General features: G+C 41.2%; 1 protein-coding gene across 2 annotated transcripts in view; it reads right to left on the bottom strand.

Moving 5' to 3' along the window:
• Window positions 1-6,384: 6,384 nt before the first annotated feature.
• dym (dymeclin) overlaps window positions 6,385-16,313 on the bottom strand; it is a 55,021-nt gene continuing 45,092 nt past the window's right edge. For both annotated transcript variants that reach the window (XM_079365092.1, XM_079365091.1), the window contains exon 17: window positions 6,385-7,844. In XM_079365092.1, the coding sequence (XP_079221218.1) occupies window positions 7,695-7,844 (150 nt within the window). In that variant the 3' untranslated portion in view covers window positions 6,385-7,694. The remainder of the gene's footprint in view (window positions 7,845-16,313) is intronic.

The raw sequence follows: 16,313 nt of genomic DNA, 5'->3' as shown, positions 1-16,313 counted from the left end.
CCAGCCACACTGAGCTGCATGAGCATGAATCTTTTTTTCTGGTGTGTGTGTGTGTGTGTGTGTGCGCGCGCGCATGTGTGTCTCCTCCACAGCCTAATTGTGCTCTCTAGACAGTAGTCCAGGGGAGGAGGTGCAGCAGCAGTATGTTAATGTGCCAGTGAGCCAGTGTCGCTGCAGGGCAGGGGGTGGCTGACTGATAATGATGATGGGAGTTCGTGCGCGCGCGTGTGTGTGCGTGTGTAGATGGGGGCAGTCAATAGCTCATCCCCACATTGTCCCAGGATCCCCCACTGGCGCCGCGCAAGAGCGCAACGCAGGAGCCCGCACGGTTCAGACGAATGCGCCGCGTTTTAAGGTGGTCTGGAAGCAATCAGTCAGGGGGGGGAGAGGTCTGTCAGAGGGACTGTGGAAGTGGCTGCAGACTCACATTGTCCCCCTCCCATCTCCTATACGTCTCCAAACCCTTCCGTTTGAGTGTGTGACTCCAGGCTCCAGACTCCAGGAAGTTGCCAATTTTATCAAACCGTTTTCCATTCCAGTCTGGCTGGAAGAGATTGTCTGCATCGAAGTGCAGGATCGGGTTTTATTGACATTTGCATCACCACGCATGAGCCAAATTTGTCTTCATTCTAAAAGATACTGATGAAATTGTTTTCTGCCCATATTAACATTGGGGACAACAATGAAGCAACTTTGCAACGATATTTGTCACTATAAAATGTTTCAATTCAATTGTAACTTCTCAATTAATCTTCTAATGCGCAGCCCTCATTAGCACACTGAAACCATGCTTACAGCAGAATTAGCTTTTGGAGAACAATGACTAACAGCAATGACCATTTTTGTTTTTGTGCCTCTCTCTCTCTCTCTCTCTCTCTCTCTCTCTCTCTCTCTCTCTCTCTCTCTCTCTCTAGTTTTCGGATTTAATATTGAATTCTCCTAACACAGATGAGCTGTGTAGGCATTTTACCTATAGGGACAGATATTTCCAGCAGAGCATGGTCAATCATATGGAAACACATTTTTTATAGTGCAGTTCTGTTACAACTGCTCAAATCACTTTTCAGACATCCAAATATATTTGACCACATCTCCACCTTTGGTTAAAAATGCCCTTCTTCATTTGTAGACTTGACGTCATTTGTTCCATTGTGTACACATTGTGGTGTTATTCCCCTACCAAGGAGTCAACTCAAGAATCTGTCATTTATGTCTCTCTATAGCTTGCATAAAAAACAACAGATTATCTAAGGGGACATGTCACTTTTAAAATATTTGAAATGTTTTCTTTTACAGTTTTCCAACCCCCCTAAATGGTTTTGCTATTCCTAAAGATATTACATGCATTGCATGGATGCAGTGCTTGAACTTTATCTCCACTATGACTTTTAAACGTTATTATACTTCAGATGTGTTCAGTGAATTTGGTGTGTGAACTATCCCCCAACCTGTGAAATAGATCTGCAATCCTGTTCTACAATGTATCATTGTGCAAATGTTAAAGTTGACTATTGTTTATTTTTGATCCATCATTTTGTCTTGTTTGACTCAGCTTCAATATAAATGAGTAAACAAAGCTCTGTCCTACGGTGTAATAAATGTCTATATAACATGTGACATTTTATTTATTTAAATAGATTTCAACATGTGACACATCCTTACAGGTTTCTTTTAGCATTGCTGCTAATATGTAAAAAATAGGTTGGTAACTTTTTCCTTTATTTATTGTAGTAATCAAAAATGTTTATATCTGAAGTATGACTTAATATTTTGAGATCCTGTCAAAAGTTAAATGATATCTCCAGTGTGACCCCCAAAGCGTGCCATGGAGTACCACAGCACTATAGAAGAAGAAGGATGATTAATATTCTAGATAGCAGTCGTGGCCTTTACTATAATTTATTGACACAGTGACTGCTTCCAGACAAGGGGTCATGCATATGCAATTAAAGAGGCTTATTCTGTCTGAACCAGGGTGCTTGGAATAGGATGAAGACGGCACGCAGGGTGCTCGTCATCACGATAAGATAAGAACAATAAAAATAAGAAGTCTTTAATTAAAAAAGATGGAGGAGGCTCCTTTTTTTAACCACTCACATGTCTGGTATCTTGTCAGCAGAGAGAGTAGAAACTCCCACGTTGGTAAATGTCAGTGCGTAATTGAAGATTAAATAATCACTGTGTAAAAATGAGCTGGATGTGCTTCAGTTCTCGCTTTATTGTTTTGAATTAAATGTATTTGTCAAGTCTCAACGTTAATGAAAAAAAAAAAGAAAGTGAGCATTTTCTGTCCTTGAATCTGCCTGAACACCACAAAGCCCAGTTATTATGCAGAATCTAAATATGTTACAGATTACCTCTCTTACACTACTTTACTCTTTCTATGTTCAAGGAAGCAAAACACTTTTACTTCAACAACAGATAATCAGACTCAGTCCGACTGAGTAAAAACAAAAATGGTGAGATTAAAGGCTCTGACATGACTCCATGATTTGTCTCTGAGAGCTGGAGAGGAAGCCCACAAACTCATGCCAGGAGCTCCTCAAGTGAAACATTACAGTGTTTTGATAAACAGAACAGCTCCAGAAAATATTGGTTAATTATATTACACCTCAGGGGTGCATGGTGAGACAGATGCCATAGCAACAACTAATCACACAGAACATCTCAAAGGAAAGTGATTACTACAAGGGCTGATGAATAGCCTACTGATGGTTGTTGTCCAATTGCCTGGTCAGAAAAATGTCTGAAAATACTCCAAAAAAACAAAAAACAAAACCAAGCCTAAGGGATTGTCATGACATTATTTCTGTGGACACATGAAAACTCTAAACCCCAACGATATTCACTTCATCATAACGCAAAAAAGAAGAAGCTGCAGACCCCTCAAAATTTAGCTAAACCAGGAAGTGTTTTATTTTTCTGCTTGAATGACCTGGCAATAAATTAATCATGGGAGATGCTGATTCATTTACTGTCAATGGACTAGTCAATTATTCAGCTATTTGGTTTAGTCAAACGAAATAAAAAAAATTGTATTATGAAGAATGATAACTATGAATTCCAAAAAGGCAACAGAATAAGACTTGCAAACAAACCCTCAGGGATCAGTATTGGAGAATCAGAGCGTCATCGTCAGCAGTCCAACAGCTCAGCGTGGGTCTGTGTTACGTCAGAGATGGAAAATGGAACAGAAACACTTCACAGCCTGCAGACGGAGGTCAATCAATAAAAGAAACACCTTAATACAATATTCACTACTTCTAATCAATCCAAACTTTCAAATTCAGACTGATGCATTGCGACGCATCAATAGTTCTTTACACTCCTACACACCACCATAATACATTTATGTTCTTGTAAAAAATTAACAAGTAGGCAACCACAAGCAAACATGAAGAGCATAGTAAGTTATCGGAGAGACGTATAAATAAACCCAAAGCTTATAATCGAGTCCTACATATCCTCCTCTTCTGTTGTGTCTGAGGTTCTCTCATTAAAGCAGCTTTGTTTCAATATCTTCTAATTCAAGGTTTCATGTTCTGTGAGTTACTTTTGATTATGGCATCACAGTTTTAGACGACTCTGCACAGATGAGGTCGTTGTACATTCACATTCCCACTGACTGGTTTCTTTCAATTCGTGACATTTTATCAGCGTAGCTGGAGGCCTCAGTGACCCAGTTCTCTTTATAGGCCATTAGTGTGAAACAATTTAGAAGATCTGCATACTGGGCTACAGACAAAAGTGCCAAGGCCAAATGGTGACAGCAATGTCAGACAGCGCTTTGGTCTGAAGCAAGACTTCTCAGTTATAAGAGACAAGAGGCTGTCTTTAAGTGCTACAGCCTCGTGACAAAATATATTTGTGTAGGGTTAGGATTAAATCAAATGTTCTGGGTGGACTGCCATTAAATGAAATGAGAACATTTGCAATCATCAGAGGTTGAACTCGCTCTACTTTTACAGTTTTTTCACCCTCTGGCAAATTAAAAATAACAATTTGTTTGGTTTAATTTTTTTAACCATTTCGTCATATTTCCCCAAGATTTCTATTCCAAATCTGATAAGATGTTTCTTAAACTAAGAAGCTATTTCATGAGATAATTTAAACTTTAACATTTGATCGGAGCTTGAACTAAGGTCAGATCCATCCATCAACCTTGAAAATTTTCCAATTTGTTTAGGGATTTTCGTACGGCCAAAGTGTACAACTAAGCACTGAGGAAACTTACAAGACTTGGTAAAGATGGGGGGCTGGTGGCGCAGTGGTGTGCACGTGTCCCATTTATGGAGGCTATAGTCCTTGACTCCTTGGTGGCCTGGGCTCAAATCCAACCTGTGGCTCCTTTCCTGCATGTTAATCCCCACTCTCTCTCCTTGATCTCAGTCTCTATCCACTGTCCTATCTCTCTAATAAAGGCATAAAAAAGCCAAAAATGAATCTTTAAAAAAAATTGATAGGGTTATGGAGTTCTGAAAAAAACAATCACGTATTTAACAAAGTAGGTAAAGCATTTATCTTGCTGCTGGTTCTATCAAAGGATTCACCCTAAATGGACCGAAAATGTTTGTGTAAGAACAAAAAAAAACACATTAATAAGGGGAGAAAACTCACATGTACATACATGTATTGGCTTGCGTCTTCATATTCCCTTCCACACAGATGGTTTGAGGTGTAAAAGAATCACTTTTTTTCCCATTCATACATACTTATGTATATTAACAAAAAAAACCTGCAAGAAAATGTGTTTGGTCAGTTTAGGATTGGCTAAAGTGGTTAAAATTTCAATCCCGTGAGTCAAACTATTTGTGTTGCTTAAAAGTTTTCTTTCAGCTAAGCTTCTTATTTCTTCAAATGTTGAGATTCTTTCTTGTGCTGTGTTGAGCAGCGCCATGTGAGAAGATCAACGACTAGTGACCTGGAAAGAATTTAAACATCCTCATTTGAGAACGTAAAAATACAAAATAATTGTTGGTAAACAAAGAGATGAGATGAGATAAAATACAAAAGAGTTTGTTGGCATGATTTCCTAAAGAGGGTTGACCAGTGATCGGTCATTCCGTAGATATCTCTTGCAGACATCAGAGCATTGTAGAGTCCGCCCGTCTCTTTGTGGATTTGAGTTTTGGTTTGTTCCACTGAGGCTGAGTGTTATGTTTATTTTTGTATTTACATCTACCTCTGCTACCTCTTGGTGCTGTTTTTCATGCTGTGAGCGAGCTCCCCCCCACCCACTGTGACCTAATCCCCAAACTGTGGATCCTAACAACCTTCCATCGTTACCGTGGTGATCTGTCATTTTAATGAGTTTCATGTCACTGGGGGCAACCAGTACTTAGTGCAGAGCCACTTCAGCAAACTGGTCTCCAGCGCCTCACTTTATACATCACTCAGTAGACGTTGACCTCTGCCTCTGGAGCACTGGTAGGCTGTTTCGCAAACTACCTATCCCAGAATCCCCTGCTCCATTCATCTTCCTGCTGTTGCATGAAACAGGAGCCAACTGTAAGGTGACCCTCCACCCTAAGAAGGAACAAGGAGGACCATGTCACCTCTCTTCAACCATCTGGCACTGCGATAATGGAGCAGATGCAGGTGAGAGTGGATGCACAGAGAAACAGAAAGCGTCAGTGTGGATGCTTCGTCTCACTGTAACCTGCCGACGACCCCGAGCTGTAAACGGGCCATTCTTTACATCAAGTTGCATCCATTATATTGTCCTTGAGAATGGGAGAATTCCAGGCATGAAAATCAATACAATAGAGACGAAAAGGCATGAAATTCTCTTGGGAAGTGGGAGCGCCAGCTACACAGTGGGTGCTATTGTGCCATAAACTTTTCCCCCCGAAGTGGTTTCATAACTGTGATTCTGCTGCCTCTGCAGCTTCAACCACAACAGGCAACAATAGGACATTAGAGACAGTGGGAAAGTGTATTAATGTTCTGAAATGCAGATATAAGCTGCCTGTGTGACAGACAGGATTTTAGGCTGATTTTTCCTTAGGTTGGAGTTTGCCTAAATGCTAATTCTCTCCTGGCTGTAGCATCATATCTGAGAAACAGAAGCGTGACTGGAAGTGATACTCTCATTTAACTCGTGAAGAAAGTAAAGCTATTTCTCTGGAAAGGGTTCTGTAACGTCTTTAAAGAAGCAAATGTAGATAATGTTGAATCAGCAAAGGACACACAATGTATATACAAGACAAGGCTACTTAAATTTGCATTCACCGCTGTGTGATCATTACACGATGTGCGTGATATCATCTGAGTCGATGAAACAATCCATCTTAAAAATGAGGAAGACATCCATACCTTATGTCGCCGCTCTTCACTTAATGGTGCAGTTTCTCCTTTGGCTTAATAACGATGGGACACGAGAGGCTGGTTTGATTTATTCTTTTTATTTAAACTCCTATTTTCAAAGTAATATTCGCCACAAAATGACAGCTGTTGTCATTATAATATATGTAATAATATAAAGCCAGTTTCCCACCTGGGAAGAATCAAAGCATAGTACCACCAATTCTCTCATCAGTAGTAGTCAAGTCAAGACTACTAGTCTTTACATTTTAGGGGGCTAAATATATATATAAAAAAAACCATATACATGAAAATAAATAATTTAATACAAAGTCTCCAGTTAAACATGCTAATAAAGTCGCAAATCAATGAAACAGCTGTAATTATGCTCAGTAGGACAAGAGGAGGTTTAATGACGTGTCCTAGTTTATGGACTTGCCTTGGGTTACCGTGGAAAAATGGAAACGACAAAGAAAAAGGGTAGGTTCAAATCAAACGGGCTGTAAGTAACTATCAGGAGAATTTAGACAGCTGATGTTTTCCAGAGACTGAAATAAAGTTTGACCGAAACTGTTGTTCAATGTTGGATTTTGGAGAAGCCAGCGAGCAACACGGGTGGATGCAAAACTGACCATTTTGAAGTGACTTACTTTGGTTCACTCTCTGCGACCTGCTTCTACGTAATGTATTCCACAAACAGAAATCTTCATATAAACATCCCATTATTTTCAGAGAACAATGTCGGTCAAAATGAAAACGTTATCTTATGAGATAATCCTCCCCATAACTCAATATCATACAACTTATTCATGAACTGTATAAGACACTTGGCCTGTCTTAAATGAAAGGTTATGGTTCTATATCTTAGCATTAAATGAATCACAAAATGACCTCTCACCAGTGCAAAGAAACTTGACCTTTTTCGTTATGAGCAAGAAATAGCGTAGGATTATCCGTCGCCAGTGTCCTGAGCTCCACACAACGAGAACATGCTTTACAGGAGAGGGTGTAACTCATCAGCAGGTGAAGCTGCTTTATATTCAACAGGTTGTTCCCTACAGGACTGACTGTACATGAGTGGGTGCTACGGTGTGAACTGTCACCCTGAACAGACGAAGCTTCACAGTGTCGAGGGAAGCAGAGAGAAATGATTGTGAGATGAGGGAAGAATACACTGTGCTGAATAAAAAGAAAAAAAGAAAACACTCTGTACAAGGTTGAGGCACTTTCAAAGCAGCGTGCACACACTATAAAGGGCAATGCGCACACACTCACCCGAACGCAGACACACACACACACACACACACACACACTGTCTCACATGCCGTCAGTCTATCTCTCTCTCTCTCTCTTTTTTTTTTTCCAACACTGAACGGGGGAAGAATGGCGTTTCAGCCAGAGTCCATGCTGAACAGCTCGATGCCGTGCGGGCTCCAGTGGAGGCCGACTCCAGAGTTGAAGACGAGGGACCAGACGTAGGGGATGAAGAAGTCCTCAGGCTGGTCTTCCTCAACGTATTTAAACTTCAGCTCTGGAAACATCTGTGAACACAAAAAGAGAAAAACAAGAAATGTTAGGACGACGACGAGAAGGACTAAGCAGTTATTAACACCAGAGAGTGAATTTGCCTTCAGTTGAAAAAGGATTTATTGTTGACCACAAGTCAAGGATTGACTTTACCAAAAAGGAAAAGAAAACAGCTTAGTGATAAGAGTCGGCATGCAGAGCTCAGTCACCTGCACAACTACAAAAACCAGCCAATCGCAACTTCTTGTGAAATCAAATTAGGCATTGTATTTAAATTTCAAGCACCAGTCTAGACAGTTAAGTAACTTAGTCTGCTGCCCAGCCTAAAATGACGACATGGCGCTTTCTCTTTAGATGATGAAGAACAAACCACAAAGGACTGTTTGAAACACTATATTGAAAATGTTTCAGAGTTGCCTTTCACTCACGAGCCTCACAGCAAGAGATTGTCAGATTCAGACACACTCTAGCTACACTAATGACTCGATGAGGAGGAGGAGGAGGAGGAGTTCTGATCACAAGAACGTATGACATGTAGTTGTCATCACCCACTAGTTCTTTTTGTAACTTCTGCAGCATCTCATTAAAGATAATGAGAGCGCTGCAGTTTTTTCTCGCAGTACTTCAGGTAAAATGAACGCGGCCTGCGAGGTCAACACCATCGATGCTAACACCTCCAGTCACATTGGATATTTATAAAGTGCGAGAGCAGCGGAGGGACATCTCTCTCAGATGAACTGAGGTGTTGTCGTACAGGTCGGTGAACTTGTTCAGGCCCTCAAAGTAATCACTCTTCATCAGGTACAGTAGCTCGCTGACAGATGAAATTCCATCTGTGTGCGTGTGTGTGTGTGTGTGTGGTAAAATTGCTTACAGGACAGATATCGCTCTGTGGTCAGAGCACTGACCTCTTAAAGGGACGACTAATGTGCTAACGTCACCTCCTGACCCCAGCAGGAGACTGGATATCGACAGCGAGTGTTTGGGAGAGGAAACAGCAGCCAGACTGTCGCTCATGGCTTATTCAGGAACAAGCCGAAGATGAACAGGAGCAAAAAAAAAACAAGCTCGACTAAACCTGGTTACACAACACATACAAACATAGGTGTGAGGTTATTGTCTGTAGGTTCATTACTTCTAGCAGAAATGAGCTGTCAAGCTTCAGATTGTCATGACACGGCTTCTTTTTTTGAATATTATTTTGGCTGTTCGCCTTCATTAGAATGTACAGCTAAAGAGAAAAGGTAAATGTGTGCGTATTAACTTCAGCACATTAAGGCCAATTTGACATTTTAGCCAAATGATGCAAATACAATCAGTAAGGTGATGCGCTTCAATGGATGTGGTTGAGACAATTCATCTTGTCAAAATAATTACCTTTTCTAGAAAATGGACAAAATACATCAAAAGTCCTGTTTTTTTGACAATTAAAAAAAAAAGGAAAAAAAAGTCAGTTGATAAAAAAAAGAAAAGAAAAAGAAAAGCAGGAAACCTACAGATGTGAAAGGCAGACAGTAGATACATATTGATGATTCTTTTGGTTTGCAGGTGACAATTACTACACCCATATTTGTCAGAGCTCTTCATTCTAAATCATGTTGAGCTCTTCCCTGAAGTGCCTTCAAAAGAAATACTGGACGTCTTCGACCAGATCTGCTGAAAGCAAACATAAGGCCACCTAACAGCAGGTAGGCAGAGGTAGAAGAGCATCAATAATACAGAGCTCTCCTCATTATATCCTCCTGTCTACACACGCACGTATACACACACACGCTGCCGGTAATCAGTCTGCGCTGAAAGACAGACGCTGAGGGCCTTTATGCAATGGTCCCCATCCTGTCTATTGAGACCCTGCTGGCTCTATTCACAGCAGCACTATCGGTATCATAATGACACAGACAGCGGGGCTACGGGGTCACAGGCCATATGCCAGGCTACTGAGGCCAGACCACACAGCACCATTGTGAAGGCTAGACACAAAGCAGGAGCTGTATTATCTGGTTTGGTATTTGTGTGTAGGTGACTGTCTCGTAGACAAGCGGGACCAGCTCATCAAATGTTTATATGACGCTGACAGGCTCTCAACCCGGGGCTCGCTTTTTACTCCTAAGCATAAACGTTACAATATAGCGTTTCACATTACGACACAATTTAAGTCATGTGATTCAGCTGACTGTTGTCCAATAAGCACAAACAAAAACATGAGGCAGTTAGAAGATTAATGTCCTGCTGTTATCACTAGGATATATTACAGTAAACCAGTTATGCTAATTACGCAATTAAGATTATTGAAGCATTCACCAGGATACACTGTTATTATGTTGACACACTTTTTTTTTTTCTTTTTTTCTTACATCTGTTTAATTGATACTTTTTATAAAACGATAATGTCACAAATACTTACCTCGGATTTATTTGATAAAAATATAGAAAAAATTCACATCGTCAATATGAAGACTTGTAGGCAGTGAAAGTCATGTGAAGTTCTTAAGTTATTGTGTTTTTTTTTTCTTTTTTTTTTTACAAGAACATCTATAGAGACACATGAGCCACTGAGGGAATCTGACGCTGCACAGGTTTCCATAGTTGCAGGACATTAAGAGGCCAATATTTCCGTTTATATGCACAATCCTACCACGGCTTAATAAGAGGAGCTCTCCATCGTGACCTCAGTGTGCAGCATTCACACTCTAAAGGAAACAGATCAGTGCATGACACAAATGCTTTGTGCTTTTTATAAATGCAGATATGAGTAGCATAGGTATAGAAATAAAAGGCACAGCAGCATCACAGTCAAACCCTGATCTGACATTTCCCCCCGGGCTTTGCACTCTCTTATTTTTTAGATTTTATGTTATTGTTGCTTTGACCTCAGTGTTTTCAACTTCTGTTTTTCTACGACGTGCTTTTGTTTTTATTTTTTTATTATTTTTTTTGTAATTTTTAGACTTTTACATGATCATTATTTCTGTCTCTCTGTGTTGCCACTGACAAGAGCTGCAAAATGGTTTTTTTTGTTGTTGTTGCTTTCAAAGCAATGACAATAAAGATCTATTCTAAAACCTTTCTCCTGCTCAGCCTGCTGCATCACGGACGTATCCTTTAACACCCACTGCTTCTTTCCTCAGGTTGTACGTTCCTACTAATATCAGCTCATACTGTGCACTGAGGCCGTCTTTTCTGTAGCACAAGGGACAACAATTTGCATGCAAGTGTTGCAGAATTAAATTGATTAACCTTGAGTGTTTATTCAAATCCTTTTTTGCAATTAGAAGAGCTGGCTAACTGTGGAAGTCGTTCCCACTCTTGATGCTAAGCTAACCCTCTGCTGCTTTATATTCCGCCTGCAGAATGGTATTCATCTTCAGTAAGTGTATTTCCTAAAATGTCAAAGCTGTTAGTTTGATTTTTACATTAAGTGAAGCAGGCGGGAGATCATCTCACAACCTGTCAAGAGACTGAAGAGTACCTCAAAATAATTCTCCCTGCGCCCATTCAACTAACATTTCACACTGAAAATGAGAGTTTAACATTAAAGTGCCCTGTGGAGAGGGATTTATGAACCTAAATGGCAGGAACATACAGTCTCCTATGCACATACTAGATAATAAGCACCGAATGAAAAACAGAAGAATGATCCTTGAGCTACACTTGCCAACATTTTTCCTCCCACTTCTATATTGGACAGAACCACAGAGGGAATTTATGCTGCGGGAAGTCTTAGATATCACAATATGCCTTGTAGCAAAAATGTCCTTTCTGCGCTCCAGTGCTTTCTGGGAAAATTCAGAGCATCTCTGGACTGCCACATCACATCCCTACTATTATCTCTGTCCCCATATTCTGTCTTAAGAGTGGCGTCTTGTCTCTTACATATCTCTGACTCTCTGCTGCCTCCTCTCTCTCTCTCCTCCCCTTCTCTTGTTTGTTCTCAGTCTGGCAGCTGTCTAGGCCCACTTGGCCTGCGCTCCTATCAGTTAGTTATGGGTCCTGGCAGGTCAGGCCCTCGCCCCTGAACACAGACTGACTGGCTGGCTGGCCTCGTATCTGCACTCAGGACTCTGTGTTCCCTTCCCTCCTCTGCACGCCGCTGCGCTGTGAGAGCGCGGCCAGACAGGGAGGAACGTGGCCCAGGAGCAAATATGAACAAACACATGCACACACAATAGGATGCAGCTACAAATATAACACTGAAAGGTTATATTTAAATCAAATGTATGGTCATTACATAGACTTTCTGTAATCTAACATACGCAATTTCCTTAATGTTACTATTCCTATGTAAACGCTCATATAATCCACACAAGTCCACATGTTCTCTGTGACCCTTACAGACACTTGGATCTTTAACCAGCAATACCACTGCAGAGAATTGTAAGGTGTCATACGTCCCTCCTTTGCCAGACAAGCCATGTTTGCCAACATTTTAGAAGAAACTGAAGGATTTCTTAAAAGCTAATTATCATGTGATCATGTGAAGGGGAGGTTGGGAAATGCGAGGAAAGAGTACAAGTAGAAGTCGAATAACCCTTCAAGAAAAAATTGTCATTTTAAAAAGTACACAGTATTGACTAGTAAACCTTAGGGGTGAAAAGTAAAATATGATCTCTCAAAGCCAACAGATGGATTTGTGCCCCTCAGGATACATGTGCTACGACTAAGGAAAGATCATCTTTTCAGCCATCCTGCAGACTTTATGCACTGAACTAGCTGCTTACGTTTTGCCAGGGATTCACTTCACTTTCCTCAGGTTCATCCTCAACATTACCTCGGCTCTCAGCCTGTGTCTGTGTGCTTCTTCAGATTGGAGCAGCAGGTGTCTTCTAAAGTGCTTTCTTAAAGTCAGAATCAGAATCTTTTCTTTTTTTTTTTTTTTTAACCAATGGTAATAAAAGAGACTTCACACCAAAAAATGCATTTCACCCTCTGTGTGTGTGTTTGTGTGTGTGTGAAAGTCTGGCTGACCAGCCATGGGAACACTAAAGACCCAGGTACTGAGTAACAGCTGGTCAGCCAGTATGTCCTCCAGCAGCCCCCTTTGTCCCTCCCTGAGGAGCCAAGGAGTCTGAAGGCTATCACTGTTCAATGAGGCAGATTTCAACTGGTCAGGCTAAACAACACATTCCACACACAGACACAGACACACACACACACACACAGACACAGACACAGACACAGACACAGACACACACACACACACACACACACACACACACACACACACACACACACACACACACACACACACACACACACACACACACACACACACACACACACACACACTAAAACAATACAAAGAATAAGAAAAGCAGTTGAGTGACGAGACATTGAAGGTTACCCCAGGGGTATTTACCACCTTCTTTTGACCCTTTCTTACAGTTGGGTCTCCGATTTGCATGATCACGTCAGTGTGCTTTTACGCCCTTTAAATAAACACAACTAAAACAACAGGGTCAGTGTTCTATCAAACAAGAGTATTTACTTAACAACTGTCATCTCTTCCCATTTCACTTATCTCTACTTCAAAAGAACTGTTAACATTATATATTGAACATCTTCGGCAAATACGGGCAGGTTAGCCATGTCTAATGAATTTAATGTGCTGGCAAAGATCATGTTCACTGAAGTATGCAATCTGTGCTGTATTCTTTTAAGACTTGTTTTGGGGCTTTTTGTGTGTTTTTTTGGGAGAGATAAGACTGTGGATAGAGTGGAGAGAGAGAGAGACAGAGCGAGCGAGAGAGAGAGAGAGACAGAGACAGAGCGAGAGAGAGAGAGAGAGAGAGAGAGAGAGAGAGAGAAAGCGAGAGTAGGGAATGACATGCGGGAAAAGGAACTTCAGGTCGGATTTGAACCCAGGACGACTACTTCCTCTACAAGTCTTCCCTTCTCTACTGCAAAAAAAAAATGCTGCTTTTGCACTAAAGAAAATCTACAGTAACTTCCCGTAGTGTATAATCTTTAAAAGCTGACTTGGTGATTAACTGTGGAAACAGAGCTTTTGCAAAAGGGTGATGCAGATTACCCAGTGATGGAGAGCTGCGGTCGAGCAGTCAAACTTTGAAAGACTTTCCATCACCTCGAACTTTCTTTGTGATTGATTATTCTAAATGTGAATATAGCTGAAACCACAGAACAGCTGTTGTCATTAACCTGTGTGACTTTATCATTGCAGCACAGCAGCTCAGCAGCTCAGGATTGATTGTTGGAAACTTTTATTACAGTAGTTACATTTATGGACTTATATCACAAGACATGCTGAAAATGTATAGAAAAGGTAAGAAAATGTATTTCAGACAGACTGGCCCTGAAATGTGTCTGAGTTGCACATGTGCACTGGTCGAGCACACGTCCAATAGCTTTGCAACTTCACAGGATATAAACACATTGATCTGCTGTATTCTCATCTCAGCTCACCCCAAGAAGTGTGGAGACTGATCAGAGAGCTAAACTGGACGGTTTGTGTTCACACATGCAGCTCATTCTGGACGTTTTCCAGAATTTTTATGCATGTGTGAATGCACCACATTTCATCCTCGTGTCTGTATCTGACAACAGAAAGAGACACTTCATTCGATGAATGCGAGCACACATAACCACAGATTCTTCCACCCCCTGTAAAAGTCAAAACTTGACCCACTTTCAGCGAGACACATACCTTTCATTCTGAACATTCTGGTACAAAAATTCAATTTTTAGAGAGATTAATTTGAAACAGGAGCCTTCATTGTTGTCATTATTTAACAGTATTTACCCACTGAGGAGACAAGGAGTGGCTGCACAGTTGCTCACAAGTTCATCATGACAGCGATCAGAAAATTCCCCCTAAATACATAAAGTCGGAAATTAATAGCAACAAATACGAAAAAACAGTCAATGCAAACGAGCAACACTTTCCGAGCATGTGTGCAATCTACCAGTTGGATGGAGGGGTGTGTTTAATGGCCATACTTTCAGACTGAAGCGATCCATAAGCTACCCTTATGTTAAATAGGTGAACATATTGTGGAGGAGGAGAAAAATCTGTTTCCTGGACTTATTTTTTAGTTTTCAAATAAAACACAGCATTTATGATTAGCATTCGTTAGCTAGCATTATTAATATGCACTACGGCTATCAAATTGTAAAATAAAGACATTTCTACTCTAGGATCCTCTGTTCCTCTTAAGAAAGAAAAAAAACTACTTAAGTCAAACATTCCTTTCTTGTCAATCCTCGCCGTGCACACACGACTGATTGAGACACCAATAACCCCTTCCAGGAGCTCTTGCACAGTAATTTCCAGCGTATTGATGATTCTCACAGCATTAATCAAACCTATGGATTTTTGAATTGGAAGCTGAACAGCAGAATGAGCTCACAAGAAGAGGAGAAGCAAGCAGCAAGCAAGCGGAGAGACAGCTGTTTGTTTGAACGATAGCATCAATCGGCAGGGACTTCTCCCTGAGGAGACATCGCCTGGATATTCTCTTTGCTTCATGTCACCCAGTGGAGCTGGAGAGCACTCGGGTGGAGGAGAGTCAATGTGAGACTCATCAACACTGTTGCTCAGAAACAAAGATCTGCTTGCTAGGCCACACACACACATACACGTACAGTTACGAAACCCAACAAAAGAGATCATAATTCTCGCTCTTCTGCACAGCCTCCATAATTGCTTTGGCCTGTTTGTGGTACCTTCACATTTGAAAAGTTCTATGGAGGAGCCACGCCCTTTATTTATCTGCCTCTACTCCTTTGAAATCATCGACATGTCAGGGTCCAGGAGGAGTCATATCCCCTTTTCCCACACGCACTTCTTTAAATTTGACTCCCTTTGAGCAGCATGTGCAAATGCAAACAGTCCAACTTTTCAGGGGGACTTCATCCAGACGTGTCTCCTTGCAGCAAACTACTAAAATGTCAACATAAAGTCAGCGTGAGCCGACGTGTGAACAGCAGGTAAGGGGCGTCAGGAGTGGCAATAGTCAGTGGGCACGCCATGAATGGAGGCTACAGTCCTCCAAGTGGGCAGCCTGGGTTCGAATCTGACCTGTGACTACTTTTCAGCATGTCATTCCTCATCTCTCTCTCGCTGATTTCAAACTCTATCAGCTGTCCTGTCTCTGCCATAACTGTATAAAAAAATATAAAACAAAAACACAGCAGGTAATATTCAGGAAAATTCTAGGAGAACTCTCGAAAATGTCAACGGAACCAGGGCCAGCTCCTTTATAACGCTGCTCTTGGCCTATCATGCTTATGGACTTGGCTCAAATGGTTATCTGCAAATATAAAGAGGCTGAGATGATGAAACACGCTCATTCAACAACATGTGCTACAAGTAAAGGGCTATCCACATGTGTCTATGTGTAATTCTACGGCTCGTGGGTCGATGGCTACATTCACGCTCCAAGGTGCCGAACGACCGAACGAGAGCCAGACCGACAGAGAGCACATGGACTCGTGGCTACGCACCATCCCTCTTCCACGTCGGCAAG

The sequence above is a fragment of the Symphodus melops genome (assembly GCF_947650265.1).
Source record: "Symphodus melops genome assembly, chromosome: 16".
Classification (NCBI taxonomy): domain Eukaryota; kingdom Metazoa; phylum Chordata; class Actinopteri; order Labriformes; family Labridae; genus Symphodus; species Symphodus melops.
Note: the sequence above shows the minus strand (reverse complement) of the source record. Positions and strands in the feature narration are given on the sequence as shown.